Source organism: Achroia grisella, unplaced genomic scaffold (assembly GCF_030625045.1).
Source record: "Achroia grisella isolate CSIRO2021 unplaced genomic scaffold, CSIRO_AGI_Agris_v1 utg1248, whole genome shotgun sequence".
Taxonomy (NCBI): Eukaryota; Metazoa; Arthropoda; class Insecta; order Lepidoptera; family Pyralidae; genus Achroia; species Achroia grisella.
Genome location: NW_026712607.1, coordinates 819,615 through 839,930, shown reverse-complemented (window position 1 = coordinate 839,930; position 20,316 = coordinate 819,615). Strand labels below are relative to the sequence as shown.

General features: G+C 32.3%; 1 protein-coding gene across 1 annotated transcript in view; it reads right to left on the bottom strand.

Moving 5' to 3' along the window:
- The window catches only part of LOC131854908 (adipokinetic hormone/corazonin-related peptide receptor variant I-like), a 51,256-nt gene that overhangs the window by 7,496 nt on the left and 23,444 nt on the right, over positions 1–20,316 (bottom strand). The window contains exons 2-3 of the mRNA XM_059206092.1: positions 3,799–3,920; positions 3,275–3,380 (exon numbers count right to left, since the gene is read on the bottom strand). Of these exons, the coding sequence (XP_059062075.1) occupies positions 3,275–3,380; positions 3,799–3,920 (228 nt within the window). The remainder of the gene's footprint in view (positions 1–3,274; positions 3,381–3,798; positions 3,921–20,316) is intronic.

Below are 20,316 nucleotides of genomic sequence, written 5' to 3'. Positions count from 1 at the left end.
CTTTATTTAAATAAACTCATTACAAGCACTTTTGAATAGTCATGTTTTGATTCTACCACTCATTCGGACTGCAGATTCATCACAAGAAGAATGAGCAAGAAACTTGTGTGTTGCTCTTTTTAATAGATGTTTTTTTATATAAATAATTACAGTATAACAAGTAAGAGGCATGCGATAATCAACATACAAATCGCTACGCACTCATTATTAGTGTAATTAGATAATATTGTCAGTGCTATGGATTTAAAGTTTTTCAATAAAAACATTATTATCGTTAACGAATTCGTCAATTTTATAGTAAGCTAAAATATGGTTGTATATGTTTACAATAGTACTATGTTTATAGACTTGACAACAAAAGTGTTATTTATTTAAAAACAGAATAATAAAATATAGATAAGTAGTATCAGTGATTTTTTTAAATTACTTAGTATATACTTACCATTACATAGTATAAAACAAAGTCGCTGTCGCTGTCTGTCCGTCCCTATGTATGCTTAAATCTTTAAAACTTTGTTTTATACTATGTAATGGTAAGTATATACTAAATTAAATCTTTAAAATTTTGAAGTGGTTTTTTTAGTATATAGTGATACAAGAGGTAGGTTTATATATATAATACATGTACACAGTAGCTAGTTAGAACATAAATAATAGAACAATACGATTGAATAATGTTTAAAATAGAAATATACGCTTATATAATTTGATATCTTGTAAAAATATCTAAATTCTTACCTACTCTTATTTATTTCTGTCCCGTTCAATCACAACTTCCTTTAATCCAAATGCTTCAATAGACTGTGATTGAATTGTTGATTGGTTTTTTTTATTTCAATTGTCTCCTAACACACAATAAAGACCTGTCTGTCACACTGTCCTGTTTCCTACTTATTTTTACCGCCGTCTTTCATTTTGGCCGCTTGCAATTATGAGTTATGAATAAATTTAAATGTATATTTAATAATCAACTTTAGTTTTGTTTTTTCATTCAATATTTAAAAGAAATTGTATGGTACTTGCATGACTTTTAAGATACATTTTGTGTTTAGGAGGACACCAGTATCTGAGATACAAATTTGGGCTAGAAACGTCGCTATGTACTTGGTGTTAAATTAGTATTTATATTCATATGCAGGTAGTAAAAAACGGTTATTTCAATATTACAAACAGACACTCCAATTTTATTTATATTATATTATATTATATATTATTATTATATTATATTTATATATATATATATATATATATATATAGATGTATAGATAATGGATAAACTAGCGTGAAGGGAATTGTTAGTAATGTGGAGAAATGACCCCATTACTAGCAATGTACCATGACAGGTTGACCTTCACGAAGTTTCCCCTGGAATCAGTTTTCACTGGAAACCGTCGCGGAGTCGTGATAAATTAGCTGTTAGCATAGATGGGTGCACCATTCCATTATCATCCATTTATAAAAATAGAAACACGGTTTTTGTGTGATTTTATGTATTTTAATATATTTAGCATTGAGTTGTTGAATACCCTTTTATATTACAAACAGCAGACCTTAACATAAGGTTCTTGAATAAAATAATATCGCGACTATAAATTGAGATGTAAGCTATCCTATCTTTCAAGTTGGATCAAATTGCACACAAAATGCAAATAAATTTGCAATCGGTTTAGTAGTTTAGGAGTCCATTGCGGACAAACAACGGGACACGTAATTTTTATATATAAAGACTAGCGACCCGCCCCGGGTCGCGCGGGTGTATTATAATTTTTTTAAATTCTCGGCTTATTATATTCAATAACACGCATGTATTAATAAATAAATAACCTTGACAATTAACACAAAGCCATCTAGTCCCACGGTAAGTAGAGCTTGTATTAATTAGTACCCACTAGACAACTGATATAAATAGTTAGATATTTTTTTTTTGTAAATACATACATAATATACATAGCAAAACACATACACTGATACAAACAATCATACTCATGAATACAAATGTTTGCACCGAGCGAGGAATCGAACCCACTACCATCAGAAGTAAAGCAGTGTGCTAAACCGCCAGACCACCGAAGACGTCAAATATATTATTAAGTAAACCTTCAAATGTATTGTACATATAAACCTTCCTCTAGAATCACTCTATCTATTGCAGAAAACTGCATTAAAATCAGTTGCGTAATTTAAAAGATATTTATAAGCGAACAGACAGTGACGGCGAGTTTATTTGTACTAGCTGTTCCCGCGACTTCGTCCGCGTGGAATTTAACTTTATTTTTCTAAAATAAAAGAATATTACTAAAATAAAAGTAGCCTAAGTTACTCTGTATCACATCAGCTACCTGCCAATAAAAGTCCCGTCAAAATCGGTCCAGCCATTTCAGAGATTAGCCGGAACAAACAGACAGACAAAAATTGTAAAAAATGTTATTTTGGTACCGTATTTATATTCATATGCATGTAGTAAAAAACGGTTATTTCAATATTACACACAGATACTCCAATTTTATTTATATGTATAGACTATGTAAAGATACAAAAGAGAATAAAACAAAACCTTTGTGGAACAAAGGACAGTGAATTTAAAAAATAAACTATTGCATTTAGTATTTTCCCGCGCAACACTACACATTATTAAAATCTCAGGGTTGACAGCTGTAAAAATTCTCAATTGTTACAAATGAAAATCGATAAGTACTGAGTTTTTATTTGAACTATTTGAGAGTTGTAGTTTTTTTTTTCAATGTCAATTGAAGTATTATTACGATTATTCGACGGCCTCGGTGGTTTAGTGGTTTAACACATCGCTTTACTTCCGATGGTCGCTGGTTCGATTCCTCGTACTGCACAAACGCACGAATTTGTATTCAGGAGTATGATTGTTTATATTCTGAGTGTTTTCTATATATAATATGTATGTATTTACAAAAAATATGTATTTATCAGTTATCTAGTACCCATAACACAAGCTTTAGTTAACTTGGGACTAGATGGCGCTATGTGACTTGTCCTGAGATTATTATTATTACTATTATTATAAAAAAAAACTTATATAGTGTACCCCACATGATGTACGCACATAAGTTATTCACACTTCTTACATGACGACGCGTTCGTGGAGCTGTCCTAATTTTTTTTCATTTCTGACCTATTTTTTTTATCTGTCTTCGATTGTCGGTGATTACTTCCCATCAGGTGTGCCACAAATCACACAAAACACAATCAGCTACATTCCAATATAATTCAGTTACGTAAAAAAAATATGCTATTGTTTTACCTGTGGTAAACTACATGCCAACGCAACTGCCCATGCGCAGTACAGCATCTGTTTACTGCGTCGCCTGGCCACCGGCAGCCTCAGGGGATACAGCACCGCGAAGAACCTGCGAAATACCATAACTACATAGTATAAAACAAAGTCGCTGTCGCTGTCTGTCCCTATGTATGCTTAAATCTTTAAAAATATAAATATTTTAAAATAAGAAATGTCGTGCCAGCCAGCGGCCCGAATGCAAGGAGTCCTGTTCAAGTCGATTCTTTAATGTTTTAGTGTTTAACAAATTTACTTTTAAGTATCATCACGAATTGTTTGTATGGGATTACAGAAAACTGATATCTAGAGACTGTTTTAGGCAATTAAAAAAAATCTCTTTGTAAAACCATCGTTGTAATTCAAGGAATATTCTTAAAAATTAATTAGTCAAATCGGTTCAGTAGTTCTCGAGATTTGCGCCTACCAACACGATTCCTCTTTATATTATAGAAGATTATATGTATAAATAGTAAGAATTAAGGACTTACCTATCAACAGATATACAAACGAGCACATTGGAAGATAAATAAAGGCCAAACGCCCTTAACACTAACAGCAATTTGCAGAGGGAATTACCAACCAGCCACGCATTTGTATACTTCCACGCGATCTGCGAACAAAACAAATAAAAAAGCTTTACTAATATTATAAATCCATGTTGATGTTTGTTACTCGTTCACGGAAAAACTACTGAACGGATTTTGATGAAACTTTACAATAACATAGTTTATACATCAGAATAACACATAGACTACAATTTAATATCTAAATTGGTGAATTATAATAATAAATGTCAAGTAAGTGTGATGCAGACAGAGTTACGCGGGTTAGCTAGTACTTAAATATATTTTTTACCTATATACATACAAAATATGTATAGAACAACACCTATATGCTAATAGAGACGGCTGTAATTTAATATATTTACAAATAAAAGGTAGGGATAGTGATAAAAAGTTTAATCGTGCATGCAGCTTAAATAACTGAAATAGTCCTAATATTAATTAAATTAGATTGACTTCGAGGATATGTGTACATATATATATATATATATATATCTTATATATAAAATTCTCGTGTCACAGTTTTCGTTCCCATACTCCTCCGAAACTGCTTGACCGATTCTCATGAAATTTTGTGAGCGTATTGAGTAGGTCTGAGAATCGTCCAACATCTATTTTTCATCCCCCTAAATGTTAGGGGTAGTCCACCCCTAAATTATTATTTTTTATTTTAAGGCAAAACAACGTTTACCGGCACAGCTAGTATATATATATGTGTTATATGAATAGGATTTAATTACGATATACATATAATATAATTATTATTTCTATAGTTACATCAAATATTATGCGGTTTAAACAAAATGTTTTTGTAATACTCGAATTTCACTGCTTTAATATGTTTAATATGATGGATATAATGATTTCTAGATATTTTAAATTACAAAAATTATATATTCAAATTTCAAAACAACAGCTTATATTACCAATAGACAATGTTTTGAAGGTATAATATGCTCATATAAAATGTATTATAAAAAGAAATATCTTTTTGTAATACAATATTACATGTACCGTATATATGTAAGTTCTTGGAAACCTTTTTAAATAAGTAGCTATCTTAATATTTTACAGAGTAGGCTTCATATGAACACATCAGTAACATCATACATCTAAGCATACCTATATAAATTGCAAATAAATTAATTGAAAGGTTGGTCCGTCTCAGGCCTTTTCTGGCATTTAGCGGATTTACACGACGTACGCAATGGATTACTGAATTTCCGAGTTTACTATGTAATTTAATGTACTTGTAAGATAACATAGATAGACGGTTAATGGGTAGACAATACCATCAGGCATTACGTACGATGTATACAATTTTGTGTGCAAAAGAATCAACAAATGAAGTATAAATAAACAAACATATTTTTTCACTATTATACATTGTTTTTTTTATTGGGAGGTTTGGGCTTGGACGTATAGCACTGTGACCTACATAGATCTATTCTACTCGCCTTTTTCAAAGTTCGTTACCTAGACCCGTGAGGGACAAGAATTGAAGGATATTCTTAGGAGCGATGGTTTTTATCTCCTCAGGAAAGAGTGTATACTTTTCAAAAGAGATATTTCGTTTACGCATGAGTGGAATTTAACCAGATAGGATGTGTATGTAGTGGCGTAGGATATTTGAGGCCGAAAAATCAGTACAAATAAAAGGAATGGAGCTTTATGGATCGCAAAGGTGAAGAGGCAATCAACTAAGTATAAAGGTATTATCTGCAACGTTGATATTCTGTTGGCTTCTATACTTAAAATATATATTTAAAATGAGATTACAGCATAGGGTCAAAGAGCCTATGGCATACTTGACGATAAGTGAGCACCGCCCACAAACACCTGAAATGGCAGGGGAATTGAAGAAAGTAAATTATATTTTACTTATAATGATACTTTTGATTTATAAGCATGTACTGTCACGATTATAATCCCGAAAATTCTTTAATCAAAGCAGTTTTTAAAGGTCATACAAATTTTTTTATATACCGCTCATTTCTAAAACTCATAACAAGAAATCGGACAAGAAACTTGCGTGTTGCTCTTTTAAATAACTTAGTTATTACTTTACATTTTTAAGTCCATACTAATACTACATTAATAGTCAATTAACTAGCATTAATTAGTCAAATAATAAATACGAAACTGACGGTAGGTTTAATATATCATAAGAATCTTTAATATACCAACATTAATAAAGATATTTTGAATTGAATAGAATAAATAATGAAGCTGTTATAACTGTAGCATCTCGATAATGTAAACAACGGCATTAAACGCCTGAAGCCATTATAGCGTCCGCAATCAAAGACATTCAATAAATTATTATAATTACAATTTCCGTTGCGAAAAATTACTTGAAATTGTTTGCGGGCTGCAAAAACAAGTTGTAAAGAACAAAAGATGAAAACAATCCGCGAAAGTATTCGAAAGTAATGAGATATTATTAAAAGGGAGACGAATAAGTTTTGTTGTTTGTGGACGGGAGGCTGTGAAGCTGAAGGAATTATAAATACGGACCGGTTGTATTGCTTTGGATTTGATATAGCGGAAAGACAATTAATAGTTTGTAATACTGTTTATTATAGTTTTATTTATATATATATATATATATATATATATATATATATATATAAATATCCCCTTGGGCACTTTGTGGCTCAGACGTGCCGTATAGGTAGTTTTTTGTTGATCCTTTTTCACTTGTTGATCCGGAGGCCTTTTGTTGATCTAATGCCAGATGACCATATGTAAATGTTGCTCCGTTTTGAGCCACAACTGTCACGACGAGTAATAATAATAATTAAGCGATTTATACACGATTTTATACAAATCCACCTTTTTGGCATACGACCACTTCTTGATCCAATTCAAACGGGCCAATCAGGGTGCAGCATTTGCCAAGGGCTTCCTCATTGGCACGTTTGGGCTACTACATTATGGCTACAGTAACTTAATAATGTCTAGCTAGTATTTCAAAAATAATAGTCTACCTAATCTAAATATTTATAGAAATCAGTCTGGAGTAACGTGACTCCAGATCAAACCTCAATACTTGTTATTTTTTGGATGGAAATCTTTTCTTTTGTAACAACGTTACTGAGCGAATAAAGAGAAGACGCAACGGCGGATCCAGGGGGTAGCGTCATGGAGGTCATGGGAGTCATGGGGGCGTCATGACTCTCCCCCCCCCCCTTACCCCAGGACTTAGGTAGACCACTAATTGAACTAAAAATAATGAAACAGCAAATTTTTTTGCACGATCGGAGTGTTGGTGCAGTAGTATTAATTATAATTAAACATTGTTACTTAAAACATAACAGTTAAAGTACTATAACACTAAAAGCAAAATAGGTATTTTCAAAATACTTTTTCAAAATAAATTACCCTTTGAGTTTTTGTTCAAACCTCAGATATTATATTTATTTTAGGTATATCAATCAATAGATAGTATAGCATAGTACAGTCTGTCTGTCTGTCTGTTTGTTCCGGCTAATCTCTGAAATAGCTGGACCGATTTTGACGGACTTTTTTTGGCAAGTAGCTGATGTAATAAGGAGTAACTTACGCTACTGTTATTTTAGAAAAATAAAATAAAATTTCACGCGGACGAAGTCGCTGGGGCCAGCTAGTCTATAGATATACCGAGATTTAATGTTTAAGTTGCTATTATGTTATTGACAAAATTTTACTGTAATGTTACTATTACGTTATCCTACACAATTTGTATTATTTTGGATGAATAAATAAATAAATAAATAAATAATAATCTATACATCTATACATTTAATAAAAATTGGAGTGTCTGTTTGTAATATTAAAAAAACCGTTTTTTACTACTTGCATATGAATATATATAAGGTACATATACCAAAATAACTATTTTTATAATTTTAGTCTGTCTGTCTGTCTGTCTGTTTGTTCCGGCTAATCTCTGAAATGGCTGGACCGATTTTGACGGTACTTTTTTTTGGCAGGTAGCTGATTTATAAGGAGTAACTTAGGTTACTTTTATTTTAGAAAAATAAAGTTAAATTCCACGCGGACGAAGTCGCGGGAACACCTTGTTTTTAATAAAAACATCTTTTTTGTGGTACTTGAGAATGTTGAAGCCTGTTGTTTGTAATATTGAAATAACCGTTTTTTACTACTTGCATATGAATATAAATACGGTACATACACCAAAATAAAATATTTTACAATTTTTGTCTGTCTGTCTGTTTGTTCCGGCTAATCTCTGAAATGGCTGGACCGATTTTGACGGGACTTTTTTTGGCAGGTAGCTGATGTAATAAGGAGTAACTTAGGCTACTTTTATTTTAGAAAAATAAAGTTAAAAACCACGTGGACGAAGTCGCGGGAACAGCTAGTGTATAATATATTAGAGATACCTACGTGTTTTTTTATTGATGACTAGCTGTACACGGGATTTCGTTCGTGTTGAATTTAACTTTATTTTTCTAAAATATAAGAAGTTAAATTCCACGCGGACGAAGTCGCGTGTACAGCTAGTTGTCGGTAGTCTAGCGATTTATCTAGCACACCGCTTTGATTCCTGCTTGGTGGTCGAGGGTTCGATTCCTCGGACGCTGCAAACATTTGTATTCATGAGTATGATTGTTTGTAACGGTCTGGGTGTTTTCTATGTATAGATAATATATATGTATTTACGAAAAAAAACTTTGTATTTATATCAGTTGTCTAGTACCCATAACATAATCTTCAGCTAGCTTAACTTGGGTCTAGATGAAGCTGTGTGAATTGTCCTGAGATTACTATTATTACTATAATAAATCTTTTCAAATCAGCCGATGTTTATTTTTGCCATAATACGTGCTGTTACCATGTGATAATATTACGTACGTACTTATTACTGTTTTAAATGTGATGCGTTCATTATTTATATTTCCTTTGAATTAAAGACAAATGTAAGTATATATATATATATACTTACATTTGCACACTTAGTTGATCCAGCCACGATCCGTAGATATTGCTGATTCCACTGTCTCTCTCTTTCTACCACTATAACGGTAGCGTGGCGGAACGGCAACATGTTGCCGTTCCGCGTTCTACCACTATCTTTGTATTCTAATATGCGATGTTGCCGTTCCGACCGAGACCATGCGTTGTTGCCAAATGTATTCGTCGATAGTAGTAGATACTTATACTCGATATATATTTTTTCAACAATTTCCTGCAATAGTGAATCCTTATCGGCATTTTTTTTAAATGCACAAAGATTTTTTGGCTCTGAATATATTTAAAAATCATTTACTTGTGTGTTGATGAATTTATATACTAGTACATGAAGTACCTAATACTTGTTTTGATTTGAATAGGTAGCGATATTATGAATTTATTATACGTAATCTAAAGATTTTGACGAAATAAAAGTAATTAGTTATCTGTTAACCTTGACTTCATGCTGGCACCAGTATTATCAGATGATGAACATACTCTTCGAAAACTTACAGCAGAAATATCGTGTTTGGACTCATTAGATAGGTCTCGATGAATAGAGTTTAAAACACTTAAAATAAATGGTACATTAGAAATAATGTATAAAAACCCCTTACGTAAAATTCAACCACTTTAAACTTAATAATAATAATAATTAGGAAAAGAGAAAAGCTATACATGCACTGAAAGTAATTGATGCCTTCCACACAATATTTTCAGTATTAAACAACTCTGTTTGTTCAGTAAAAGTGTAAATACACTGGTAACCTTTAATCATATTTTATATGCAAACATTACATATACAAACACTAAAGTTTTATTTCAGAATAGCCAGTAGTTTTCAAGAAATAAGTCTTTGAAATTGTACGTGTAACTTATATATATACCTACTAGTTTTTTCACCATAACAAACAACACCAATATGGCCTAGTTAGTAGTTTACCTGTGTACCAATTAATAATAATAGTAATCTCAGGACAATTCATACAGCTTCATCTAGACCCAAGTTAAGCTAGCTGAAGATTATGTTATGGGTACTGATATAAATACAAAGATTTTTTCGTAAATACATACATATTATCTATACATAGAAAACACCCAGACCGTTACAAACAATTTAATAATAAGTTAATAGTTTAATAAGTACGTACGTAATATTATCACATGGTAACAGCACGTATTATGGCAAAAATAAACATCGGCTGATTTGAAAAGATTTATTATAGTAATAATAGTAATCTCAGGACAATTCACACAGCTTCATCTAGACCCAAGTTAAGCTAGCTGAAGATTATGTTATAGGTACTGATATAAATACAAAGATTTTTTTTCGTAAATACATATATATTATCTATACATAGAAAACACCCAGACCGTTACAAACAATCATACTCATGAATACAAATGTTTGCAGCGTGCGAGGAATCGAACCCTCGACCACCAAGCAGGAATCAAAGCAGTGTGCTAGCTAAATCGCTAGACTACCGACAACTAGCTGTACACCCGACTTCGTCCGCGTGGAATTTAACTTCTTATATTTTAGAAAACTAAAGTTAAATTCAACACGGACGAAATCCCGTGTACAGCTAGTCATCAATAAAAAAACACGTAGGTATCTCTAATATATTATACACTAGCTGTTCCCGCGACTTCGTCCACGTGGTTTTTAACTTTATTTTTCTAAAATAAAAGTAGCCTAAGTTACTCCTTATTACATCAGCTACCTGCCAAAAAAAGTCCCGTCAAAATCGGTCCAGCCATTTCAGAGATTAGCCGGAACAAACAGACAGACAGACAAAAATTGTAAAATATTTTATTTTGGTGTATGTACCGTATTTATATTCATATGCATGTAGTAAAAAACGGTTTTTTCTATATTACAAACAGACACTCCAATTTTTATTAAATGTATAGATGTATAGATTATTATTTATTTATTTATTTATTCATCCAAAATAATACAAATTGTGTAGGATAACGTAATAGTAACATTACAGTAAAATTTTGTCAACAACATAATAGCAACTTAAACATTAAATCTCGGTATATCTATAGACTAGCTGGCCCCAGCGACTTCGTCCGCGTGAAATTTTATTTTATTTTTCTAAAATAACAGTAGCGTAAGTTACTCCTTATTACATCAGCTACTTGCCAAAAAAAGTCCCGTCAAAATCGGTCCAGCTATTTCAGAGATTAGCCGGAACAAACAGACAGACAGACAGACAAAACTTGTAAAATATGTTATTTTGGTGTATGTACCGTATTTATATTCATATGCAAGTAGTAAAAAACGGTTATTTCAATATTACAAACAGACACTCCAATTTTATTTACATGTATAGATGTATAGATTAAAAAAAAGTAACAGTCATAAGGCTAGTCGTATGCCTAATATATATAATAATGTAATAAATTCATTTAAACAGAAATTGCGGGAACATTATTTAAATTTGTAACTTTTTTACTGTCCTTCTCCTTTTTCACATCTTTCTGTTATATCCATATAGTTCTCTCTATATTTTCTGATTTTCTTACTTTCAATTTGAGACTGTACTTATAATTTGATTATCGGATCATTATGTATTTACTTATATATAATATTTATACATTTATGGGTTATATTTAGATATATATTTATGTATGTATATTGTTATTTTTTTATAGAAATGTATATTTTGCTTATCTTTATTATCTTTATAAATCTTTTTTTGACATTTCTTATTTATATTAGTGCACCGCCAATAATCTTTCGCTGCACCACTCATGGTTGCCTGGTAAATAACGCGGCAAAATATTAAGTCCGCCACATGTACAAATTTTTTTGTGCATTAAAGTTAAAGAAATAAAAAAATACAATACTGTTTAATGAAAATGCGTGTTGTCTAGTGCTTTGAGATGTATCAAAATAAGGTCAACAAAAAAGTCCGTGATGGTATATGTCTATCTCTTAAGGATAACCAACAATAACCATTTTTTATCTTTTACATTTTACGGGATTTTTTTATCGTATGTTTCCCTTAAAATCATGTAAACTATGTTATTATGTCATAATCTAAAGAAATAATAATATTTTATAGTGACATATCCACTATAAAATACCAAAAAGTAGCAATGTAATTCGTTACGCGCGAATCAGGTGTTATAAGGTCAAAGGTCGGTGCACCCCGCGTATTTGATAAATAGTGCTTCTCTGGATGTCTTTAAGAGAAAATGGCAGTATGTACGTGTATATGTACAAGTCCTTAAGTGTTAAGTTTTTCAAATGTACATACAGTAAAGAATAAATATTTTTAAGTACAGTACTTACGTACATTAATATAATGCCTACTTTTTACTTGTATCTATTGTTATCAAAATTAAATTATAAGTTCTTAACTTGACCACGACTATGTGACCCTCTCTTGGCGCCAAAACGAGTGAAAAAATGAACAGCATACGACGACGACGCAGTACCTATAGAGTGGAGCAACTGCTTATTCAGTTTTATTCAACTATTTAGTCCCTCCACCGTTACAATGAATGGAGGCGGATATTACAATGTACGTAGCATTGCGAATATAAAATATCTAGATTAGGTATAATAAATTCATAATTCATAGGCCGTTTATGTACTGTTAGATGCGACAGCGACTTTGTTTTTATATTACTATGTAATGATTGATATACCTAAAATAAATAAAATATCTGAGGTTTGGACAAAAATTCAAAAGGTACTTAATTTTTAAAAAGTATTTTGAAAATACCTATTTTGCATTTAGTATTTGAAATACAAAACACAAAACTATTTTTGTTTTTAGAGTGACATTTCTATGAATTCACTGTCGATAGCGAGCGGTGCGATGGAAAAAGATAACCGTTTATAAAAATATAATAAATAACCCTGGACAATTAACACAGACTGATACTGAACTGATATAAATAGATATTTTTATTTTGTAAATACATATATAATATACATATAAAACACCCAGACCGATGAAAACAATCGATGACCGATGAGTACAAATGTTTGCATCGTGCGAGAAATCGAACCCGCGGCCATCGGATGTAAAGCGGTGTGACCACCGAGGCAGTCGAAATATATAAATAATCTTATGAATTTAATTTATTCTAATTTGTTTATGTGCGCGGGGTGCGGTGTACGGTGCTCCCCCCTGCCTCCACCGTTGCTGGAGCTTGCATGTATGGAGCATTGCGAATATAAAATATCTAGATTAGTAAATTCATAATTGATAGACCGTTACGGTATCTATATATATTCGGATTAAAATAAGTATCGCAGTAAGGACCAGTATATAAAGTGATCAACACAATTAACTGATTTTTGAAATATATATACAGAGCCAAAAAGTCTTTGTGTATTCAAAAAATATCTAATTTGTTTGTGTGCGCGGGGTGCGGTGTACGGTGCAGGGGGGACCCTGCCTCCACCGTTGCTGGAGCTTGCATGTATGGAGCATTGCGAATATAAAATATCTACATTAGTAAATTAATAAATTCATAATTGATAGACCGTTACGGTATCTATATATATTCGGATGAAAGTAAGTATCGCAGTAAGGACGAGTATATAAAGTGATCAACATAATTAATTGATTTTTGGAATATATTCAGAGCCAAAAAGTCTTTGTGTATACCAAAAATTTAGCCGTTCGGAGCCATTCAGTCACGAATTATTAGTAAAAAAAGTGTCGAGTATATCGTTCTATCGACGAATATATATGGCCGCATCGCAAAATAGAATGCGACGTTGCCATACCGCCTGAGATATACGCGATAGGAGTCAAGTTATTCAGTGCAAAAGGTGGAATCGGCAAGTGTTTAGGTTGTGGCGTGATCAACAAAGTGCCCAAAGAGGTGTTTATATATATATATATATATATATATATATATATATATATATTACTTATATATTTTATTATCTCCTGTCACAAGTATTTAATTATGCTTACAAGGAGAGCCCCGGCCCCGGCTTAAGGAAATATATAAATAAGAATATGTGATTGTTGATATGTAAATCGCGGAAAGTGGCAAGAGCTCCACCGACAAGAGCGTAGCTCTTAAATTATGAAGGAAGGATATGTAAAAAATTTTGTAAAACATCTTGGTTAATGAAATAAAAAAAAAATATTATGCATATATGCAATGTAATGAAATTACCGGCACGTCTCAACTTTGCGCGGGTGAAGATTTTCTTAATAATGATAATAATCGTAAAAAAAATAGCAAACGCTGTTAAAATGAAGCATAATAATAATAATAAAAATAATATAAAAGCAGCGAAATTTGTGAAAATGAGAGAACAATAATAATAATAATAAAATATATTACAAAAAGCTACAATACAGAATACCTCACATTACAAGACAATTTCTGACATCCATAATAATAAAATCTTCACATAGCGCAACCTCTATGAAGGTAATACTCACTCACACGGGCCTTACCTTCCTTTAAACTAGATAAAAGAAGAGAATAGAAAAGAAACATAAAAAAAATATTTTATTTGCTTCGCCCGGGTGTACATGTATTATACATATAAACCTTCCTCTAGAATCACTCATCACTCTATCTATTAAAAAAACCGCTTCAAAATCCGTTACGTAGTTTTAAAGATTTAAGCATACATAGGGTCGGACAGACAGCGCCGACTTTGTTTTATACTATGTAATGATGTAAGCAATAAGATGTTAACAATTTAATTTTATTAGGAATCTCTAATTCTAGTAATAAATATTGCCTGATAATCTGAACTATTTTGTCTCTCAAAGTATATCAAACTGCATACAGTGTGCAAAATTTCATTAAAATAGATTCAGGCCTAGTAGTTTAGGATTCTATCGCAGTCAAATAAAGTGACACGAAAATTTTATATAATCTAAATATATATAACTCAAAGGTGACTGACATAGTGATCTATCAACGCACAGCCCAAACTACTGGACGGATTGGGCTGAAATTTGGCATGCAGGTAGATGTTATGACGTAGGCATTCGCTAAGAAAGGATTTTGATTAATTCTACCCCCAAGGGGATAAAATAGGGGATGACCCTTTGTATGAAACTTTGCCAATTTTAAACCGATCGGGCTGAGTTTTTGCATGCATAAAGCTACTATGACGTAGGCATCCCCTAAGAAAGGGTTTTTAAACAAGGATTGAACTAAAATTAAAGATTGGAGGTACTATGACGAAGACGTCCGCTTAAATAGAATATAATAGAATAGAATAGAATAGAAAATCATTTATTCAAATAAACTTAATTTAAGCACTTTTGAATAATCAACATTTATTTTAAATCTACCGCTTATTCCGAAAGCTGTCTCATCACAAGAAGAATAAGCAATAAGATAATAATAGATTTATGACGAACAAAATATTTTTTTTGATTCTACCACTCATTCGGAATGCAGATTCATCACAAGAAGAATGAGCAAGAAACTTGTGTGTTGCTCTTTTTAATAGATGTTTTTTTTTATATAAATAATTACAGTATAACAAGTAAGAGGCATGCGATAATCAACATAGAAGTCGCTACGCACTCATTATTAATGTAATCAAATAATATTGTCAGTGCTATAGATTTAAAGTTTTTCTATAAAAACATTATTATCGTTAACGAATTCTTCAATTTTATAGTAAGCTTTTTTGCAAAGGAACTGTTTTATTTGACATTTAATCTTTTTTCTGGCAGATTTATAACAGACTCTGGTATTTTATTGTAAAACCTTACGCAATTGCCATAAAACGAATTACTAACTTTAGCCAAACGACATTTAGGTAAAATCAGTTTGTTATTGAGTGTTACAGAAACTATATTACATCATTCAGTGTTTTTCTTTTATTTAGATAGCTGTGATAATAGTAAACAGCCGCAAATGGGCATCTTATTTTCTTATTTTACAAGTGAGACGTAAAAATCGTTGTATGGAACAAAGTCATCTCCGCTGTATATTTGCTTATATCTTTTAAATTACACAACGCATTTTAATGTAGCTTTGAGCAATAAGTAGGGTGATTCAAGATGAAGGTTTATATGTATAACTAGCTTATGCTCGCGGCTTCGCTCGCGTTAATTTTTTCCCTTTAGTGGTGGAATTTATCAAAATCCTTTCTTAGGGGATGACTACGTCATAGTATTTTTTTTTTCTAAATGATAATGGAATGTTGCACTCGCCTGCGCTAACGGTATACGCTGGCGGGGCACCAGTGGAGGATGATAGTATGAACATGAAGTCAGATCAGTTAGCCCAACGTGACAAATTCACCGGGACTTTATCACGATGGTTATCAGGGGGAACCGCGTGGAGGTCGACCTGACATGGTACTACGTCATAGTATTATGCATGCAAAGTCTCAGCCTGATCGGTTTAATATTGACGAAGTTTCATATAAACTTTCATACCCTATTTTATCCCCTTGGGGGTAGAATTAATCAAAATCCTTTCTTAGCGGATCCCTATGTCATAAAATCTACCTGCATACCAAATTTCAACCCGATCCGTCCAGTGGTTTGGGCTGTGCGTTAATAGATCACTATGTCAGTCACCTTTGAGTTATATATATTTAGATATACACGTGTTTTAGTATAGAACAAGCCGAGAAGATCAAAGATTTGTAATACATCCGTGCAAAGCCGGGACGGTCGCTAGTATATAATAATAAGTGAGTCACAATAAAATACTGTTTGAGAACCTCTGCAATATACGTATGCTAATATGTACAAAACCTTGTCTAAACAAGAATTTCTTACATAATTTTATTTGTTTTACCTAATCTCTCACAATGAAGATAAGCTGACATTTTTCTCATTTCATTTTGCGGTTTATGTTCCCAGTTACTCGGATGTTTTTTCTCGAATAATCTAATAGCTTTATAGAATAAAGACTTCTTTATTATTGAAATTGGTGTATAATAGTTTTATAATTTAATTTATAATTTGAGAAATCTCGACCGAGTGGTTTACTATCACGTCTCAGATATAACAGTAATGTGTTCGACATAAAAAAACTGTGACAAATTGACACACTTTTTAATGTCTATAACTGAGTCTTTAATCTACTGTTATTAATTAATCATTGTTAATAAACCAAATTAATGCAAGAGGTAATGCCAACTCTGGAATTAATTTTTTTTATTTAATTAGTATGGTAAATAAGTTGTATGGTAAGTGGTAATCTTTGTGTATGTACTTTAACATCACGGACATCACGCTATCATGTGTGACGCCCGTGATAACTCTCATACGGAGGACTACGATCTCATACCTCATATGCTGTGATTTCACTGCCACTTCTCAACATACAAACGAAGCACAACTAACAAATCAAGTTACTGGAGTAGGTGAAATGATATGAACCCACCCAGACAACTTTGTTTGGACAAACGCCATTGTAACATTTATTGTTTAAGACATATGTATTATTCTGTTTATAATATGTACAATAAAGAATTACAAATAACAATAAACAAAGTTTTTACAAAACCTAGCTGTTAATATGTTCATACTTCGGTACGTAGCGCGGTGGTTATCACTTCATCATTGAAGCGTTATATATGAGGTGATGAAGCGTCGCTATATAATATATTGTTTATTGTAGTATCTAGGTCACTACCTAGAGTATACAGGTGAAATAATTATACTATTTATTATACATTACTAAGTTTATTTGACAGTGTGCTACATTGCTTATTAGTAACGCGTACGCTCGACGTGGAGCCGGGACGTAGACTGACTTTACACTGAACTTAAATCTATGTTTGCTGGAGAGGTATCAATGGAAGGGTCTCAAGTGTTGACAGATTTATTACAAGTGTAGGGCACATATTTATTTTAATTAAAATAAATATAATTTAATATAAAAAATAAATAATTATAATAACACTTATTTAATAAAAATAGCTTTATTTGTGTTAAATATAACAAACTTTATAACACTTATTTAATAGAAAATGCTTTAATTTGTGATTACATTCGTCCTTATATAACTTTTTAAATCCATAGACAACTTAATATACGGTTGTACGACTGGTAATGTATAGTATGCTTTACCTCCAGTGTAGGTGAGAGCTGATTCACAAAATGTTGTCTCCTTGTGCTTTCTCAAGTTTGTCTCGCCTCATCAGTTTCATATTCATGTATATGTATAGTGAACTGTGTCAATGTTACAAGAATATAGAGAGATGGCACAGTAAGAATGCCGAATATTCCAAAATAATCACGACAGGATTCCTGTTGCTTAATTCGAAAGATTGTCCTCGCTATTTTTTGGACCACGACTGCCCTGTCTATATTATATTTGTACTTATTTTCTCACACACACACTTAAAAAAACAGTTTTCCCTCCGATCGATCCCTCGTTCAATTACGAAATTACGACAGCCTGAGCTGAGGTTCGAGCCCCTAGCGGTGTCCTCAGACTAAAGTCGTATCCATCAGGCGGGAGTTGGCCTTCAGCCGCTCCATAAGTCCGCGGGTTTGGAGTGCCATCTGCACTCGCCCTCTAACGTCCGGTGAAGCTGTAAAGGCCAGCTGCGGGCGATAGCATTAGAGAAGTCTGAAAAATCAAAAACTAAAAATATTCTGAGCGAAATTTACATATGCAATTACCCCAACTAAGTTTCTGTTGTTATTATTGATTATCATTTCAAAATCCTGTGAAAGAAAACAAGTGTTCACTTGTAAAGATAATAATTGTTTAAATTTCTATTAAATCGGGGACAAATCCCGCTGGATTACCGCCTTGTCTCTAAGCTGTATAGGTCTTATAGCAAACAGTAAAGGATTTTCGCACGGTACGATTTTCCGCCCGATTTGTCGTGCCGAATCGTCTTATTTCCACTTTATGAATATAAATTGATGGACTCGGTGGTCTAGCGGTTTAACACACCGCCTTACTTCCGACGGTCGCGGGTTCGATTCCTCGCACGACACAAACATTTGTATTCATGAGTATGATTGTTTGTGTCGGTCTGGATGTTTTCTATGTATGTATGTATTTGTATCAGTTATCTAGTACCCATAACACAAGTTTTAGCTAGTATACCTTGGGTCTTCACACAGCGCCATCCAGACCCAAGTTAAGTAAAAAATGTACTGTTCAATGTGTTATAGTATGTGTGTATTTGTATGTATTTATTATTTTATATTTCTCTCTTACTTCTCCGATAATAATGAATGAATAAAGGAGGAAAAAAGACAGCGTGAAAGATAATATTCTTGAAAGTAGAATAAGCTAAGATATCCGATAGGATCAGTGGAAGAAGTTGACATATTGCTCTGATCCTAAATAATGGGATGAAAACAAGGCAATGATACACATATATTCGTATTATAGATACTTACTATAATATAGTTCATTGCGCAATGACCCAACAAACAGATCGCCCAAATATATCAGATGAGACAGTAAATAAACAACACAAACTAAATAAAAAAGAATTACAGATTTTGCCAAATTGAATAAAACGCCACTACATGTCGTATATTGTATGTAGCCCACTAACAAAATGCATGCATTAACAAAATATCTACTTTGGAAAGTATAATCTCTATCTTGAGGTGATAAAAACCATCAAATGAAATAAAAAATCATTTATTCATGTAAAATATTTTAGCCGCTTATGAACATCAAGTTAATTGTATTAATAATTTACCCTTACCATCCAGTACAGTATAGATTCATAGATTCAATTGAGAAGAACTGGCAAGAAATACAACAGAATTTCTTTTTTTAAAAGCCAGTTTTTTGTTCATTACTTGTTCCTACCGGATTTTGGTAGCGATCTATGAAACAGGGCGAGCACAATAGATCAACTTAGGTCGCAACGCCAGTAATCTAAACAGCAAATGCTAGCCTAAATCCATAAAAAAATACATTCCAAATCGTACCGTCTGTGGACGGTACAAGCCCGTATTTTGTTATTGTTCTTCCCCTCCGTGAAAATCCCGCGGAAATATTTATAGCAACGTCAAAGACTATACCATTTTACTCTGTTTTATTTTACACAGTAAAATATGTAGACTCTGGCTACATAAAGCCTTTTAAAGCTTCATGCCTTAAAGGCAAAAATGAATCGGAAATTTTGTCATGTCTATTCTTATAAAATTCATGCCTAAGACTTTAAGACGTAAGATTGATTTTTCAATAACGGTATGTGACGGTATAAAATGAAAGAAAAGAAGTATAACTACTGACAATGGACAAATAATACATATTACAAAAAAAAATTAACCAAATTTACAAAAATCTGTGTTTATCTCTAATTGTCATATTTAGCTTATTATTAAATGTCAACGAAGTAATTCTTTTTAGTTAATACTATTGTTAAACTAATTTTCGACAATCAATGTCTTGTTTTTAAGTAATCTAAATATATATAACTCAAAGGTGACTGACGTAGTGATCTATCAACGCACGGCCCAAACCACTGGACGTATCGGGCTGAAATTTGGCATGCAGGAAGATGTTATGACGTAGGCATCC